Consider the following 19,872-nt stretch of genomic DNA (forward strand, 5'->3'; position numbering starts at 1 on the left):
TATCGATATTACTTCATTCATAAAAACAATATTATTGCATTAGTAGGCCACTAGAATGGTAGTTTGAGTTTTGGTTACCATGCATATATTAAGTACTCTGCGAAATTGGATAGGGAGCCATGAGAAGATGTTAAATTCAAATTTGCAGCACCGTAATGGATCCCTATTTTGTGTTTTTTTTTTTAAATAGTGTAACCAATTTAGTGCAATTCCGCTTATTTGCAACCTGCTACTAACGTTCGAATCACTAAACTGTTGAATAAATAACTCCACTATTCAATAATGCAAAATGGCCTTTATTAAAGTACTTCACAATAACACTTCCACTGCTCAACAGATAGCGTGCTTAAATCAAACTGATTCGTCGTGCCGCAGCTGCTGTTGCTTTTATACTTTTTTTGGTTTCCTCGTTGACATATTTCTAGGCGTTTCTATTTCTAGAATTTGCTACCAGCTATAAAACTGCCAGCTATAACATAACTAAAGATACACGTTATAGCTTCTCATATGCGCGTGTATATGTGAGTGATACTTCCACAGATAATTGCCTACTTTTGGGAGCATCTCAGATAAGATATAAGCACGTGTTTGTACGTCTATCTCCGCTGCGTATGGACATATGTATAGACATAATGATTTATTTGTTGTTGTGCATACAAGTCACTGCTGCAGATGATAGTGTCCCTTAGTGTTGCTAATATTCGTCACAATATAATGCGTGATTCTCATGATTATAAAAAAGAACCAATAAAAATAATTTAAAAGTAAAACAAAAAATTGTCAAATTAAAACGGCCCGCCCATCACAAAAAGCTATCTACGCCACTGGTATATATATATTGTATATACACATATTTCAAAACAATTCGTGCGTGTTAAGTAAAATACAGTAATTATAATTCTTTGCCACAAACATTCGCACAAACATATCTTAAAGCGTAAGAAAATAAGGACGACCCCCTGTTGCTGACAGATTTACGAAAGATAAAAACACTAAGTGTGTAACAGTAAAAATAGCAATATGTGTCGCGATTTAAGAAAATTCTTGAAACAACAATTTAATTCATTAAGTAACAAGCGTGGAGGTACGTAAATATTATTTTTTTGTTTTTTGTTCAACCCTTAACAAGACAGTGCTCTTAAATAACACAATGCTGACAGCCGGTTCTATGTACCGGAACGACTCGGGATTTTTCCCGACCAAGGGCTGTCATTTCAGTTTAACCCCATTTAACCCCAGTTAAACAAAAAAAACTTCCTAGACCTAAACATAATCAGAAGAAGAATGCGTTAACTTTCGAGGGATAAAGAGATATTTGATAAAAAAAAAATTCAAAGATAAACAAAATGAATACTTTTTGAAAGAGAAGGTTTCTTTCAGTGGCAATGAAACCAAGTAGCCTATTGACAGTAACAGATAAAGATAAAAAAAGATTATTTCAGAGAAATTTCCTGTCGCAGACTAAATATTGTTAGCAGCAGACATGATTAACCAACGAACCGATATCATTTCGTTACGATAATTAACGTTAATAAACGACACAAAGTCATTTCGTTTCGTTTATTAACGTTAAGAACGTCAAATTAACGAAATGATTTTGTTTCGTTTTCTGCCATATCAAAACGAAATCAAATCGTTTATGTTGATTATTAATTTCAAACTATGCTGACAAAGCTGATTGATGGCGGAGTCATTAAAGGTGAAAGCATTAGCCAGCCAAGCTGATTGCAACTTTTCTCATGAATTTTGACAGTACGAACATTTCTCAGAGTATTTTTGACATTACCACCAACGAATTACACAAACAAATTACATGGAGTTTGTGTATATGTCCGCTCGCTGTTACCACCTTACGGCTTCACCATGGCTATAGCATTGCCAGCACAATTCAAACATAAAGTATCACGTTTTTGTTAACGTTTTTAACGTTAACGTAAGCTTTTCGTTTCGGTTAAAAACGAGATACCATTTATCTTGATAATTTCTTTATCGATAATATTTCGAAGTGTTTCAACGGAAACGGTGGAAATTTTTTGATAAACGATTAGCTTAACGTTAAGGTGCATCCCTGGTTTGCAGACAAACCGGTTGCAACGTTGTCCCAATTATTTCTTGTTGGTGGGTTTAGTCATAAGCTTTCTTAGTCCTTCACTCTCCTATTCTGTTCTAATTGCTACCTGAGAGTGCTAAAAACACGTTTCGCACGTTGCCTCACAAAAACTTATTTTTCTTGCAAAATAACATATGTATACAATTTTAAAATGCAAATATTATCCTTGAAAATGTAGTCTTATTTTCTAGAAAGCCCCCTCTCTGTCCGATTTGAGTTTTTTCTTTAAACTGTTTTAAAGGCTCCGGCGACTAACAACGAGATTGACTGAATTTTGTGTGTGTTAGTGCAGTCGGGTGGCTTCGTGACACACGTATTTGTTGTCGGCTACACGTTGATGAAAATCAAAAATTTTAGATTTTTTTCATTTGACGCTTGCTTATTTGATCATCGCGGGGTGTGATTGACAAAACAGCAGTATTGTACCTATTTAGTTTGTGTTAGTGCAGTCGGGTGGCTTCGTGACACACGTATTTGTTGTCGGCTACACGTTGATGAAAATCAAAAATTTTAGATTTTTTTCATTTGACGCTTGCTTATTTGATCATCGCGGGGTGTGATTGACAAAACAGCAGTATTGTACCTATTTAGTTTGTGTTGACATTCAAAATGAACAAATGCGCGGAAGAAGAGCAATTCATATTAATCTTTATATTATATTTTATTTTCATCCACAATTTCTTTTTATCACTCTTTTTATTTAATAAAACTCCTGTAGTTGCAATTAAAAAAAATCATCATCGCTACGGTGATGGCTTTTTATTTGATAGTCGCGGGGCAACCGTCAACCACTTGACACGCCCACATACAAAAATTCAGTCAATCTCGTTGTTAGTCGCTGGAGCCCTTTAGGTTGGTGTTATTTTTTCACAAATTTGAAGTCCTCTTTAAGGCACGTTAGTCACTTATATCTGGATTTTAAAGGGACCATTACTGATACTTAGCATAGACTTGACTTGACTTGGCGTAAACTTGGCAACTTAGCCACGATTATACTCCACTTAGCGCATACAATCTGGCATCATAATCAGCGTTGAAATTTATTTTTAAATAAATGTCAATTTGTATGACAAAATGTCAAAATGAAATGGAAAGAAACAAATGGCAACTCAAAACTTACATAAGTTACGTTCCATTGAGACTTGAGCGAGATACGGATAGAAATTCAACATGCAAATGCAACAACAACGTTGTGATCCTGATATTTATCTGGTTCAATTTCTGATCCGTATAGCAGTTCTGTTCGTTTCGTTTTCTGTAGTAGATTTTTTGACAGCTAACAACTTTTGAGTTGGTAGCACTCATAGCTCAATTATATGGTTGGTTCATCTCTACAGCAACAACATACATTTGTTCACATTGCCAAAATCAGAGTGTTGCTGTTAAACGAATGGAATGGAATGAAAACATAAAACTTAGCAGCATTTGTATGTAGTAAGAAAATGTTGTAAATTCGTTGGTTTCATTTTAAGTTTGTCATCTCCTTCTGACAATCCCTACTACAGTGAAATGAAAAAAAATAAAATCAGCTGGTGAGATGAGCCAACCATATAGTTGAGCCATTGTAGCACTGAACTAAATATGTGTACATTTATGTATACATAAAAGAATTCGCCATATTTAAAAGCAAAAACACTGAAAGAGTACACAACTTGAAGATGATGTAAGGAAAATAAATAGTTTGCTTACGTGCGAAACTATTTAAATGTTAATCAGACCAATTCTAAATTTTCTCGCGGATTTTTTTATTCCCGCGGAAAAATTCCTCCAATTCTTTTCTCCTAGGGAGAAGAATAATTGGGGAATTGGAATTTCGAATTTTCAAAGTCAGCTGTTTTATCAATTGAAATTTCGTTGCGCATTTCTTATTTTGTTTAAAAAATTGTAGTTTAATTATTGTTGCCAGTTTGTTTGAAATTAAGAAATAAGGTATAATTAATGCACATTATTGCATTTCATGTGGTACTCACTGAAATGAGTAATGAATTGGTGCCACAGCAACATCAACAGAGGAGCATAAGAAGAAGACCGGCGGGATAACACAAATCCACCGCAGTTGCCTGCATTCATTCTGCAAAGCAATTTTCTGGCGGCCAAGTCGAGTTGAGTTCGCCTTTCGCCATATGCCAAAATCTATTTAAGCTTTCTTAAAAAATCCTTGCGCAATTTCTGGATGGCTGCATGAAATATGCGAAGAGCTCTTCCGTTGCTTATGATATATTTTTCGACTTAAAAATATTGTGGTTGTTGTTGTATTAACAGTGAGAATATTGTGGTAGAATGTAAATACAATTTTTAGCACAAATTTGTACAAATAAGTGTTCTTTCTTAAAATAACCAATTTCCTTTAACTATTTTGATGCATTCCCTTTAATTTAACTACTGAAAAAACTCTTATGAAATGGCAGAGAAATCTCCCTCTCCCTCACATTCATAATACCTACTTTTCTCCCATAACCGGTTTCCGCTTTTTCGAACATTGTTCAGAATAGGAGGAAAGGGAGAAGTGAAAAAACTCACAAGGAATTTTTATTTAGAATACGAGGAATGGGAGAAGGGAAAAAACTCGTACGGATTTTTCGTTTAGAATTGGGCTGAATAATTCTATCAGTTTCTTTAAATTTTGCGTACGTTTCTTCTTATTTTCAGCAAAACAGATGTTTTATATTAGTGCTGCCAGTTCTCATAACGTTGATCCTATTCGCTAACTGTGAGTTTTAAAGTGTACACAAGAAATTGTGTAAACTTTGAAATTCTGATTTTGTAAAGCAAAACTGTGAACAAAAAAACTCACTGATAAAAACTTCGCGAGTTTTCTTGGCAGCCAGTGTACACTATTCTGACATTCAAAACTCATACGCACTGTTGCAGAATGACTTTTTTGTTTTCATGGCGTTTGATGAATATTTTCTCACTGACATAAGACTTTTACATTCAGCGCTCATTCAGCAAAACAATGTACACAATAATTTACAGAATCGCGTGAAAATTTAAAGTGTAAATTGTGTGTGCAAATGAGTTTTCAATGAGTGTACATTTTTCAGTTTTTCACAGTTACGGAATTGACCCCCAAATCGTTCCAATGAGATTTGAGCCAGAGCCAGAGCTCGATAAACCAATGGAACGGCCCTATGGAAAATCAAAATTCAACAGACTTCTAAGTCAAGTTAAGTGTTGCCAAGTTTTGAGTAAACAGTAACATGTAATGTTCATTTAACAGAACTGTGACAGTTCTCAAATTAAGTCAAGTCTATGCTAATTATGAGTAATGGGCGCTTAAGTGCGAGTTTAAACTCTAGTTAAAGTTGACTAGAGTTTACGCTTGTCACTTCGGTCGATAACATAAAATAAAACTGCGCATCTCAGCTTAACAAGCCAACCTAATATAAACGCACGCAAGTCATTTTCTGTCAAAAATGTCTGATGCACATATAACTTGTATGAGAGCAACCCAAATTGAATTTTCTGCGTGAAAACCTAACTCGATTTCCAATTTTTATTCTGCGTGACATTTAGATTTGACGTTTGCACACTTGCTTTACATTGTCGCAACGCATGCTTATTTGGGTTAGGGCAAAAAACGCCGGTTGTTTGCGTGCGCTAAAGAAACGCAGTGCGGTTTTATTAGGTTAGCATGTAAGCAGCCAAAGTAGCAGGGTTGAACCAGAAACGATATAATATAGAGACATTGCATAGACGAAAAATCGTGTGGCAAGCTTCACAAAATTCTAGTAGGTCACATTCACCACTTACCACGGCAGAATTTGTTAAACTACCACTGTCTGTATTTGTTATTTAATAATTATTTGTACACTTTTTATTCAGCTAATGTGTTCAGAATTTTAACTTTTACTCACTAAAACTCCAATTAGTGTATTTCTGTGCTTAAATTATGTTAAAAATTGTGTTAAAGTTTTTGGTGTGGTGAAAGTGACCTACTAGAATTTTGTTACGCTCCGCTGCTTTCCACCGAAGTTCGCGCATGCAATATATTTATATTCAAAAATGTTTGGCTGAACTTAGTGAACTTTAACCGTAGTTTAAACTCTCGCTATCGACTAATCCATCTGCTACGCACCTCCAAACCCAATATTAGCAAGTAAGCCTGAAAGTATGCTATACATATTGCTTTTGTCTGCAGCAATCAAGAACATGGAGTACGTATATTTCACAAGTAAATATCGGGAAAAGTTAGTGTGTTTGAAGGAAATGGTCGCGCTTTCAAACGGAATAGGTATCAGAAATCTGCTTTGAGTACTAATAAAATTAGTGCACTTAGTCATGAGCCAAAAAATTGTGTCTAAATGTGTACTTAGTCAAGTACAGAAAAATACTATGAGTGATTACCACATAAAATAGAAAATACATACGAGTGCCCCGCAACACATATGGGACATATATGACATTGTTGAGTATAAACTCGCTTTAACTCAGTAGCACGTTGATTTCGTGTGTAGTACACTGTATCATCGGTTTTACTTTGGCGCTGTATTCAGTTTAGTTTCGTGTACATCGTTGTGTTGCTAGCGTCAGAAGACTGATATAACTTTATTAATTATATTGCACAGTTATTCTTACTTATTCCAATTAGTGTTTTCGAATAACACAGTTGACTTTCTTGCTCAATAAGACAATTGAATACTGAACTGCTTCGTGGCTTAGGAGCGATTATTCATTTTACGAAGCATGACTATGTAAATGTATGTCAGTGGATATAAATGCTTGATATTCTTGGTTTGTATACGCACTAATACCCACTTTTTGGTTAGTCCACTAATAACCTTAAGATGAATAATTGCAGCTCACTGATAGGTATGTAGATTTTTAATGAAAATAAGTTTTGGTGGAAAAATTGCTTGCTGAATGCAGCCGAAAAACGTGATTTTCCGACTTTTATGTAATTATATCTCTAAACCAAGAACCAAATTGAAAGACTTGATTCGGAATTCAGATTTAGCAAACCGACGACCTTTCGAAACGTATTTGATCTGAAATTTTTTTCAAATTTTTAATAGGTTAGATCTGACGATGTACATCTTATCTGAATATTCAATTCGTAAACTAGCACCGGAATTTCAGTGTCTTATGAAAGCTTTCATTTTCATTTCGTGGCTGACGAAAAGAAACAATTTTGATCTAGGGCTGACGAAAACCGGCAATTTTACTATTTAGCTGACGAAAACTAATACTCAAACTGAATTTCTTGTTTTTTTTACAAAGTATTCAATATATTTTGTATTGTATATTGATAAGGCCGAAGAGAAATCGTAAATATAATGCGAAAAAGCTCCAGCCAAAAGCCTTGCACTAGTGTTTCTACCATAAATGCTTATAAGGTTTACAATGAGAGTGAGACTCGAGAAACCTATGAGCCTAACTTCAAAAGTTAGCGATGCAGCTGCACAATGTCCCGACCTGTTGAGGAGATATCAATCACAAGTTACTTCTCTAAAAGAGAACTCAACGGCAGCTGATAATGGAGATTGCTTATAAATGTGCTCACATCTACCAGCCAGTTTCGGAGTTTTGTCCCAAGATATGAGCCAGTGATAGATCTGCAAAGATAAATTGCGTGTACAGAAGGAGATATGATAGTGCTACGAATAAAGTCCCTAAGTCACGGACACCCGTATTTTGCAGTGGAGGTTGGGGCTCCTTATTGAAGGTGTTTTTATCGCTACAACAACAACAACGCCCATTAGGCCGGTAGAGAGATGTGCGGTGGGACTTGATCTCCCTTGGTTTTCGGAGTTCGCGTCAGTTGGCGCTAAACAACATACATAACTGTCGTGGCGGAAGGCCAAAACCGGCAGGACGTTTAAGCGCTAAATTCTTATGATTATTAATGGGGGCCTTAAATTACAATTACGCAATTTCATTATAGTCGCCAGAATCAGTTGTTGCAATAAATTTTGAGGAAAACAAATATAAATTGCTAGTTTGCGCCAGCCAAAAAATTTAAGTTTCTACTTTCTTTAGCCATTGGCCGAAAGTGTTAGTTTTCGTAAGAATTTTTTAAAGTGTTAGTTTTCGCATGACACATCGATGTATCAGAGATCTTTACGATTTTTTTCAGACAACAATTTATGTAAGCATCTGGTAAAATAGGGGATTTACATATGAAACTAGTGGTCCAATTCGGCCGCTCATCAACTTTCAATCAACATATCTGAAAAATTGAGAGACTAGTTTGCATTCAAACAGACAGGCAGACATGGCTTAATCAACTCAGCTCGTCATCCTGTCCAGATCGGTACACTTATTATTCATATAATATATGATACACCTTGTTGGGTAGGTAGGTAGCTAGCCGAAAACGTAATATATATGAAAAAGGATATAGGTAAACGAAATTCGTACTCACCTTTGCTATTTGATATTTAAGTACTTGTTCGAGGTGCAAATGCTAGCCACATACGTTGAAATTCTTCCTCGAATTGCTCTACCAATTGTTTGTTCGAGCTGATGACAATATTTTCCCAATTGCCGCCAAAACCCTGTACAAATTGCAAGAAAATATAATTGAGTAATTCCACTACTTGATAACAGTTATCTTTTTTTTAATACTCAGCGTGCTTTGCACACAGAGTATATTAACTTTGATTAGTAATTCATCTGAAATTAAATGTATAATCGAAGCTCACGCTAAGTATATAATGTTCGGTTACATTCGAACTTAGACACTTGTACTTGTTTTTTTGTAATTTTAATCCTAAGCACATACCTGCATTGTCCAATTTAATGAGCCAGACATGACAACACCTTTAACAGTCTTTGTGTCGTATGTTTTATTGATATTAGCTAAAACCAAACGCGCGCGTTTTGGACCATCGAGTAGGCAAAATTTATGATGCATCAACATTGTGGTTAATGGACAACGAACTGGCACACCTGGAAGAAAATAAAAAAAAAATTTAATTAAATAATTTATTACTATTTGTCGGAGTTATATGCGATAAATTAAGTCTTATTGCATGTGCCAACATAATTATATTCTCTTCTAATTTGCACCGCGCTACTTTTTAATTTTTATAAAAATTGGCGAAAGGGAGCTATGTGCATTAACCTGGATCGATGTGTATAGATGAAAGTTAACCGATATCGCACCATCGATTTTTCGATAGGATTTGGGCTCAGGGAAAAAAGTTCCGCCAAAAAATTATTTTCGAGCCGAAACGTTGGCGATAACAGTATTTTGAAAAAAAAAATATTTTTTTGGTTTTGGCGAGTGTTTTGGTCAAAAAATTTACCCTTTCCCATTTTTTTTTCTCAGTCTCGAAAATTATTTTTTTTGGTATGCGTAGTGGAACTTTTTTTCCTGAGCCCAATTCCTGCCGAAAAATCGATGGCGGGATATCGGTTAATAAATCGACCCAGTCTAATATACATGCTTCCTCATCATCGATTGGCATTTATCCACTTAGCCGTTGCGAAAAAAGGCATACGAGCTATCGCTGTACCTCAATAATTGACGCCAATTGAGAGGACCAAGAGAGTACTGCTTCAAATACAATTATCGAAGGGAATACTTTCTGAACCGGAGTATGCTCATCCGTTCGCATGTCGTGACCTTGCCAGCGAAGCGTTTGGGCTTTTCTTAGTTAGAAAAGGTTCATGTCTGCGTAAATATCATAAAGGACATAGAATAATACCAAGGCCATCCCGTCATCTACAGACACCTTGCATGAATACGAGTAATTCGTTAGGACAAGTATGGAAACTTAAAGAGCATTTTGTTCGACGGGAGTTTCGTACTCACCGCAAAACAGAACTTATTGTCAAGAGTAGGCATCCTAATAATTTCTCAGCTGGCATTGTTTTCGCTGACAACGCTGGTCCCCACGAAGTCCTTCAAAGTTTCGAAATTATATCCGTCAGGAATAACGTGGCTACTGGGCGGGAATATGCTGATTCTTTCTTTGATTTAAGCGAGTACTCTTTCTTGCCGTCATTGAGCTTAAGACACACTTTTATCGCTTTTTCATCTAAGCCAGTCGATATTTGGACCTCATATAGTGTAACATTCACAATGAGGGCGGGATGGCCTAGAAGGTTTAATGTGGTCATATAAATCGTTCCCGAGATGGTCGGGCTAGTACCTTAATAGTGCTTTGTTACCGGGACGTACCGGATCTATGTATATCCGGCAAAGGACCATCAACATCGGTAACACTCCCCAAAGCTTTCGGGTAGTGTCTTTATTGTTAATACAACAACAACAAAGCATGCGCGCACGAAGAAATGACTAGTAATTCAGATTGATATTATTGACAGGTTGACTTAGCACATTCTTTTTAACAACTGACGACTTAGCACATTTACACATCATTGCCCACAGCACTTAAAAATGAAAAATAAAAATATTTTTTTTTGTGATCGATTTTTTTTTGTGGTCGACAAGTTGACTCTTTCGCAGTCTGCTCGCATATGTGACATAATTTTACCAAACTACAACTATTTGAACTCTGCAAGGCTATTCTTTGTCAATGCTATCCGCATATGGAACTCCATCCCGAACTCAATTCGCAATAGCTTAAGTAAAAGCAACTTTAAGAATGTTATATATTCGTTCTTTCGTCAATGAATGTCTTGATTTGAAACTGAGTTTACCTACATATCTTCTAGTCAATTATTATTATTATTATCTTAAGTATTCTGGTACCCAACTAGCAATTCTATTTCCGAAAATGGCTTACTGTATATTTAGATATAACCGATTTTAATACTAAGTTCGTTTTTATTTTCCTAATTGTTTTTCGTAAGCGTTCGTAAGCGTTGGGAGCGAATATTTGCTAACGTTAAACTTTTCTTTTTTTTTCCTTTATGAATTGTAGTGAGCATATTCTGTTATGAATCTGTTTTGGTTTCCATCATATATTATTTTATATACCTTAAATATGTTAGGTTAATGTGTTAAATTTAAAACATGAATGTTTTATTATTATCCTGTCATTTAATGTCTGTTGTGCTATAAAAGATCATACATGATCTTATTGTACTAATATATATTTCTTTTAATAAATGAAATGAAATGAAAATGTATTTTGAATTCAGTTTTAAAACTGCATTAAAATACAATTTTTCAAAAAAAAAGTGACTTAGCACATTTTTGCATTAAGCTAACGATATATCAAAATGATCAGTATCGAAAAAATATTTGATTAAGCCATACCGTTAGCACGATAACTTGAGTAAATATTGAGATATTTGTATTTGTATTTATTAGGCAATTCATCCCAGCACAACAATTTGGCAAAAATTATTTTATAGTGCTAGTCAGTAAAAGGAATAAAATAGGAACAATTTAAACTTGAAACTTAAAGCTAATGACTATGGCTAAGAAAAGGTTACAATAAATAATATATTTAATAAATAGTAAATAAATAAATAAAAGAATGATAGAGTACATTTGCTTAGAAGAAATCAGTATTTTAATTGTCTCGGTTATTACAGAAACTTGTTAATTCTTTATTGAAGAGCAGAGCATTGCTTATAAGCCTAAGTCTAGAAGGGAGCGAGTTCCAAAGACGTATGGAAGTAATGAAGAAATGGCGATCAGATATTAGCATACGATGTCTGAAGTGGGTAAGGAGAACAGATCTAGACGACTGGAGAAAATTTAGCCTCCTATACAGATAGTCAGGTTCCTTCATATATATTAATTTATGTAGCGTAGTGAGCGTTTTAAGTTTAATAAGGTTATCGAAAGAAATGTTTAGCAACCTGTAAGCATGATGAGAGACGTGGTCAAGTCTTTTCAACCCATAGACATATCTAGCAATGTTGTTATAAACAACATTAAGTTTCCTATTACATACATAGTCACAATTAGAGTAAACCTCACAACCATAAAGGAGCGTAGGTATTAAGTACGCGTTTGCTATTAGTAGACGAATATGTAACGGAGTAAAATATTGTGTAAGCCAGAGTGTACAAAGCATCCCATACACTTTTCCCACTGTGCGGAAGATGTGATCTTTCCATGTCAAGGTTTTGTTAAAAACAACACCTAGATTTTTTGCCGCGTCAACGTATTCTATAATAGTGTTGCCTAAAATTAAATTTTCCATTCCAATTTTATCTAGTGATCTTCTATGAATGACTATACATTTCGACTTCTTAGGGTTAAGACATAAGCCGTTCATAGAAGCCCACGTACCAATTTGACACAAATCGTAATTTAAGTTATTAATACATGAACTGGTACGATCACTAGGACAGCACATATACAATTGTACGTCGTCAGCATAAATGTGAATATTACAATACTTGAGAACACCAGGCAAATCGTTTATATACAAAACAAATAACAGGGGACCAAGGATTGAGCTGTGTGGGACTCCTCTTAAAACACTGACGAAGTCAGACTTTCTGCTACCAACGCTTACTGCCTGAGTTCGGTCGGCCAAATACGATCTGATTAGGGCTGTTGCACAGTTGGAGAAATTAAATAGGTTGTCCAACTTCTTGCAGAGAACAGTGTGGTCGACCGAGTCAAACGCTTTTGAATGGTCGAGAAGAGTCAGGAAAGCAGTCAAATTTTTGTCAACTTGTTCTCGAATATCCTCTATCACCGATAGGAGCGCCGTTTTACAGCTACGATTTGACCAGAATCCAGACTGGGAATCTGTGAGAAGGTTATTATCCTGCACATAAGTATTTATCTGGCAGTGCAAAATTCGTTCGACGACCTTGGAAAGGAAAGGCAGAATAGCTATAGGTCTATACTCCTTGTTTTGCTTGGGGATTAGGATTACCTTAGCAACTTGCCGAAAATTGGGAAAAACACAGGACGTCAGCACAGAGTTAACCGAGTAGGTTAAGTGATGAAGGATTTTCCCAAGGCAGTCGGTTCTATGTACCGGAGCGACTCGGGATTTTTCCCGACCAAGGACTGCCATTTCAGTGTGACTCCATTTAATTTGTTTCGTCCCTCCCACAAATTGTCATCCTCCCAGCAGCTCCTTGCAGCAGGACTGCTACATATTCTCTTACTCCGGGAAGGTATCGAACCCAATCCGGGTCCGTCTCCTCACCCCGGTCCTGAGAAATGGTTTTGCTGCATTTGCCAGAAAATAATCTTTTTAGGACGGTCATACTCTGTTCAGTGTGTCTCGTGCAAGGGATGGTTGCATCGGACAGGTTGTTCTGGGCTTGATCCCAAAACCCGACGTCCACGTAACTTTTATAAATCTTTTGTGGCTCCTTGCTGCTCACGCCCAAGGGCGTCCCGTAGTCTACGCCTAAGCGTATCCCCACTACCTTCCAGCAGCTTCGCTGCTCAGCAAGCTACAACAAGTACCCGCTGCTGCTCGCGCCCCACGGCGCCAACAACTCGAACAGCTGATACCACTCATAACTACTACCTTCGTAGTAGAGCTGGTAGCAACGCTGAGCATCAGCCCCTGCCCCTGTCTTCTTCTCCCCCGCTCTTTTCTGGCAGCAATCGTGCAGGTCAGGGAAACATACTCTTAGTCCCTGCCTCCGTTTGCACCGTCTGCCAGCACAGAATATTTAGGTTTGCGACATCCGCTCAATGCAGCTCCTGCCTTGGGTGATGCCACTTTCCTAGATGTTCTGGTCTCCGCGACGGCAACCCCTCGATGGGTTTCATCGCGCCATGTTGCCAGGTCGCAAACCCAAATCATCCGGGTACCCCAATTCTTGCCCAAGGGCGCCAGTCCCAAGGCCACAACAGCAATTGCGTCCTGGCCTTCCACAACCTAGGCGTAGTCACCCCTCACTTACCCCTAGAGTGGCGGCGTCACCCCTCATGCACTTCAGAATTCTGCAGTTCAACTGTAATGGACTAACTGGGAAGATTACGGAGCTAGTCGATTTCATGAAGCGGCACAACATCCGCATTGCTGCGATTCAAGAGACTAAACTCACAGCAAGATCTGCATTGCAGACCTGCTCTGGTTATAATGTCCACGGGAAAGACCGCGAGAGCGGAAATGGAGGCGGCCTCGCGTTTATTATACACCACTCTGTGCAATATCATATATTTGATCCTGGCATCGACCGCAGTGACAATGTCTTAGAACGTCAAGGCCTATCTGTCCGGTCAGGCGATGCAAATCTAGAAATCATCAACATCTCCATCCCTCCTGTCACCTGTTGCCCCAGTGGATACCGCCCTAATATCGAGGCCTTACTCACTGGCAACAATCGCATTGTCTTAGGCGATTTCAATGCCCATCACGACCTATGGCATTCAAACTTGCGGGCGGACAGTAGGGGTGAGATGTTGGCGGATCAAATAGACGAAACGACGTTCTGCACAATAAACGGAGACGCCCCACACGTATGGTAGGAAGCTGTCATAGCTCGCCAGATATCTCAATCGTGAGCGCAGAACTCGTAAACTGCGTCAACTGGCAGCCGATGGTAACATTGGCATCCGACCACCTGCCCATACTTATTTCGTTCGAGCGTACCGCCGACTTCATCGTCACCGAAAAACGCACTTTCATAAACTTCAAAAAAGGAAAGTGGGAAGAATATAAATCTGCAACAGACAGCAGCTTTGCTGCCCTCCCTATCCCGACTGATGCCCGCCAAGGGGAGCGTGCCTTCCGTAAGGTCATTGAATCCGCTTCGGCACATTTCATTCCCGCCGGGAGAATTCCCGAAATCCGGCCCCACTTCACGGTGGAGGCCGCGAGCTTAACGAGGGAACGCGACCTTATAAGACAGCTTGATCCCCCCCAAATAAGGGATATAAACCAACGCATCAGGTTGCTTGTGGACGAACACAAGCGGGCGAAATGGGAAGAGCACCTAAGAGGTTGTAACCTCTCTACCGGTGTAGGTAAACTTTGGTCCACCGTAAAGTCCCTATCGAATCCGACTAAGCACAAAGACAAAGCTTCCATCGCCTTTGGCGATAAGGTGCTGTCGGATGCGAAAAAATGCGCGAGCGCTTTCTGCCGACAATATATAATGCATCCTACGGTCGACAAAGATAGACGGAGAGCCAATAGACACGCACATAAACACAAACTCAGCGCGTCACCAATTACTATCACCGCTAGAGAGGTTGAGGACGCCATTGGTCGCGCTAAACCATCCAAAGCAGTGGGCCCAGACGGCATAGCCATGCCGATGCTTAAAAACCTAGGGAAAGAGGGTTTCAAATATTTAGCGCATGTCTTCAACCTGTCTCTTTCCACCTTTGTCATACCCGAGAAATGGAAAATGGCCAAGGTGGTCCCGCTACTAATGCCTGGGAAACCAGCTAACGTAGGTGAGTCATATCGTCCGATATCTCTCCTATCGCCAGTGGCAAAGACGCTTGAAGCCATTTTGCTCCCTTATTTCCAAGCACATTTGCAGCTAGCCCCTCATCAGCATGGCTTCAGAAAACTCCATAGCACTACCTCCGCGCTAAATGGCATTAGCACCCAGATAAATTGCGGTTTGAATCAATATCCCCACCATAGAACAGTACTCGTAGCGTTAGACCTATCAAAAGCTTTTGATACGGTCAACCATGGCTCGTTACTGCAAGACCTGGAAGGGTCTACCCTTCCCCCATGTCTTAAAAGGTGGACCGCAAATTATCTGGGTGGTCGGCAGGCATCGGTGCAATTCAGAAACGAAACATCAAAACAAAGGAGAATTAAACAAGGGGTGCCACAGGGTGGTGTCCTATCCCCGCTTTTGTTTAATTTCTACATGTCTAAGCTACCTTCACCACCGGAAGGAGTCACAATCGTTTCCTACGCCGATGACTGCACAATAATGGCCACAGGCCCAGGCCCAAAGATCGATGATCTATGCAATAAAATAAACGGCTATCTCCCTGATCTCTCCAGTTTTTTCGCCTCGCGAAACCTGGCATTGTCACCGACAAAATCTTCCGCGACCTTAATTATAACATGGACGCCCCAAATGTCGACCATATTGAACATCCACGTCGATGGCACTACGCTACCGACTGTCCTACACCCCAAAATCTTGGGTGTGACGTTTGATCAGGATCTACATTTTGGTGCGCACGCAACCGCAATTGTTCCAAGAATTCAGAGCCGTAATAAAATCCTCAAATCCCTTGCTGGCAGTACCTGGGGAAAAGATAAAGAAACGCTCTTGACCACATACAAAGCAATTAGCCAGCCGATTACGTACTACGCGTCACCCATATGGTCGCCAAGCCTAAAAACCACCCACTGGAAGAAACTACAGGCCTGCCAAAATACTGCTCTCAGAATCGCCACGGGCTGTCTTCTTATGTCCCCAGAACACCATCTGCATAATGAGGCGAGAATACTCCGCATCAGGGAGAGAAATGAGATGCTGACCAAACAGTTCCTGTTGAATACCCAGAAACCTGGGCATCCCAACAGACATCTGATTGACGAACCAGCACCGCCTAGGGGCCTAAGGAGTCATCTCCGTAAGCATTTTGAGGAAATACGGCACCTGAGAACCCAGCCGTATGAAGCAGAAAAACACAAGCAGGTCCTTGGTGAACTCCATAGACAGGCGTCGGACCTTTGTCGGGAATTGCCCGGTGAATCCAGTACTTGAAGAAAAATATCCAGAACTCGCAGAAGAGGAACGCATACTCCCCAGGGAAACGCGTGTCACTCTTGCTCAACTTCGTTCTGGATACTGTAACAGGTTAAACTCTTACCTATCCAGAATCAACCCCGACATACAAAATGTATGCCCTGCTTGCAATGTGTCCCTACATGACACCAACCATCTCTTTAATTGTAATGTGGAACCAACGCCTCTAACACCCCTTTCCTTATGGTCCACCCCTGTTGAAACGGCAAGTTTCCTTGGACTCCCGTTAGAGGATATTGATGACAATTTGTGATCGGTCGCGGCTATTAGGTGGGGCGAGCATTGCTACAACAACAACAGGAAGAATTATTTTTAAAAATTTCGGACATATACCATCGAACCCCATAGCATTAGACTTTACTGAAAGAATGGCTTGAACGACATCACAATCATCGACACTAGAGGACAAGAGGACCAAAATCAACATTAGCGCGAATACAATAATTGTCAGCACATATATTGTCAGTTAAGATGGGCAGATTTACAAAATTTATATTTATCTCGTTCATGTCTACATCAGGGAGGACAGAAATATCGCATTTGGATTTTCCGATACCAATTTGTTTAATCGACTTCCAGGTTTCCTTTTAACTCAAAGCAGCACTAAACTTGTTATTATAAAATTTCTGCTTAGCTGACCTAATGGCTTTGTTTGCAGCGATCCTAGCTGCTTTGAAGCAGTTGTGAGCCTCCAGGGTTTTGTATCTTTTCCATCGTGAGTAAGCAAGGTTACGCTGGTGAATTAAGTGTTTTAGATTGGAACTAAACCAAGGGGTATTATTGTGTGTAGCAGCTTTGAGTTTCACTGGCACATGGTTGTCGAAAAGCCTAATAATATGGTTCTGTAGGAATGATGCCTGATCATCGACCGATGTCAGCGTACGAATCAAGCTCCATTCGACCGACTCCACCGCAGTCAACTCCACGATTAGGTCTGTATGCACAGCCGATAAGAAGCCTTTCATTATTTACAGAGAACACGTCTACGAACACATATTCGACAGAATCACTTGGACTAGCACTGCAGCAAAGTTTACAGGATACACTACTTTTAACATATATAACAACACCACCACCATGACCACGTCTATCAGCCCTGAAAAGTTGATATCGATTTAGTTGCACCAAATCATTTTTGTGACATGAAGAAAACCAGGTTTCGGAAATACATATAACATCTATATCAGAACCCTCAGATATGAATCTCAATTCATCCAGCTTTTTATATAGGCTTTGCGCATTGAGATGGATGACTTTGAGCCCTTTAGTACGTTTGCTGAATACGCGCAACAGTATATGTAAGCAGTTTTGGAACTAGACAACCTATAGTCTAGGACCATCACTATCTATGGGATATAAAGAATGCTCTGCGATGCGTAACAATAAAGACAACATAAATGATTGTTTACAAGTATGATAGGGAGAGATAAAGACGGAAACGAAGAGACTCAAGAACTTAAGTAATATACCATACATAGAAATTAATTTATTGATCATTATTCGTTGGCGCATCATCAACTCGAAAGGAACTCGCGCTTTGTTCGCCGGTATTCTCAAGACGCTCTAGAAAATCCAAGCTATGTATTGCTTCAGGGCTGGCGTTGGCTGTTCGTCTGATATGAACCAGACCCTTTTTAGAAAAAACCGCTACTACCTTCCTTTTCTTCTTTATACGGATCGCTGCCTTGAAGATCGCATAGTCACCAAATATTGTGCACTAGCTTATCTGGACCCAGAATAGATTGGTGTTGAAAATGAGCGAAATCGGATGATAACCACGCCTACTTTTTATATATATAAAATTTTGGAAAACACAAAAAACGTGATAATTTAGTAAATAATACACCTAGAATGTTGAAATTTGGCGTGTGGACTGATATTGAAACTATTGAGAAAAATTAAGAAACATTTTTTTAAAATGGGAGAGGCACCGCCCCTTTTATTACCAAGCAATTTTCAATGTTTTGGGAGCCATAACTCGAAGAAAAATTTACATATCGTAACAAAATTGGGTACACATATTTTCCTTAGGGCAGAAAATATTTCTAGTAAAAATGGACGGGATCGGTTAAAGACCACGGCAACTTAGATATAAAACAAATTTAAAATGGTCGTAGACTAGAATAATAAGCTATAACTTAGCAAAAAATAGTTTTGAATCAATGATATTTTACTTATCAAGTTTTATTGTAAGAGGAAATGGGGAGACATTTTTTTTTTTAAACGGGCGGTGCCACGTGTTATGTAGAAAAGTAATTTATCTGAAATGAAATGTACAATTGAAGCTCACGCTGAGTATATAATGTTCGGTTACACCCGAGCTTAGACACCTTTACTTGTTTAAGATGTGAAATTGTTTGTACAAAAGAAAATATGCACATCTACCGGAAAGGAGAGGCACTGCTTTAGCAGATCAATTGAGCCTAAAAGTATGCAAGATTATTTTCATTAATATGACACTGCCGATAACGCAGTTGACTATGAATAATGGAAAACAGTGTTGCCTTTTCAAACGCAAATTTTTCCAAATGGATATATTTTGAATGTCATCAATGGGCAAATATCCAAAATCAGTTAGCATTTTTGCTAACAATTCTTTGCTATGGCCATTTAAAATTTGCAACATTCTGCTTGAGAGAAAAGAAATACTTGGCGCGATTTATTTTATGAATGAATGAATGAATGAATTTTAATATAAATATTTGGGGCGGGACCTACATGTTTATGCCGACTGTGATGAGCAGCCGTATTGCAACTGAGTCAGCCGCATTTACATACCAAACCACTACTGAGGGGCGACCACGCTTAGATGAACTTTTTTCTAATTCAGAAAACTTTACTCTAAATTTTTAGCGTTGCTTTGCCCGGGACTGGTTTGGTAGGCTTTGGCACCTTTTTTATAAATTTCGCATAGGCATTCATGTATGTACAGACAACGCGGAAGACTACAAAGCAGAAAAATGAAAAATTCCGCCTTGAAATTTGATTTGCAATTTCTGCAGAATCGAAAATTGCTGACATGTTGTATTAGTGGATAACTAATCATTAAAAAAAAACTGTGTACGAAGGAAAAGGTCAATACGAGGATGATTAGAAAATATTGTGGCGAATATCAGCAACACTAAGGGATACTATCATCTCTAAGCCGATACTAAGCAATCACCGTATGTACATAAACAAGTCAA

The 19,872-nt window shown here is 38.6% G+C and overlaps 1 protein-coding gene across 22 annotated transcripts in view; it reads right to left on the minus strand.

Moving 5' to 3' along the window:
• zuc (Mitochondrial cardiolipin hydrolase zuc) overlaps positions 1–19,872 on the minus strand; it is a 201,918-nt gene that overhangs the window by 176,940 nt on the left and 5,106 nt on the right. For all 22 annotated transcript variants that reach the window (XR_010953213.1, XR_010953212.1, XM_067785760.1 and 19 more), the window contains exons 3-4: positions 8,835–9,001; positions 8,475–8,607 (exon numbers count right to left, since the gene is read on the minus strand). Coding sequence is in view for 20 of the 22 variants with exons in the window: in XM_067785760.1 (XP_067641861.1) it covers positions 8,491–8,607; positions 8,835–9,001 (284 nt within the window). In the remaining 2 variants the exon portion in view is untranslated. The remainder of the gene's footprint in view (positions 1–8,474; positions 8,608–8,834; positions 9,002–19,872) is intronic.

The sequence above is a fragment of the Eurosta solidaginis genome, chromosome 4 (assembly GCF_040869045.1).
Source record: "Eurosta solidaginis isolate ZX-2024a chromosome 4, ASM4086904v1, whole genome shotgun sequence".
NCBI classification, from domain to species: domain Eukaryota; kingdom Metazoa; phylum Arthropoda; class Insecta; order Diptera; family Tephritidae; genus Eurosta; species Eurosta solidaginis.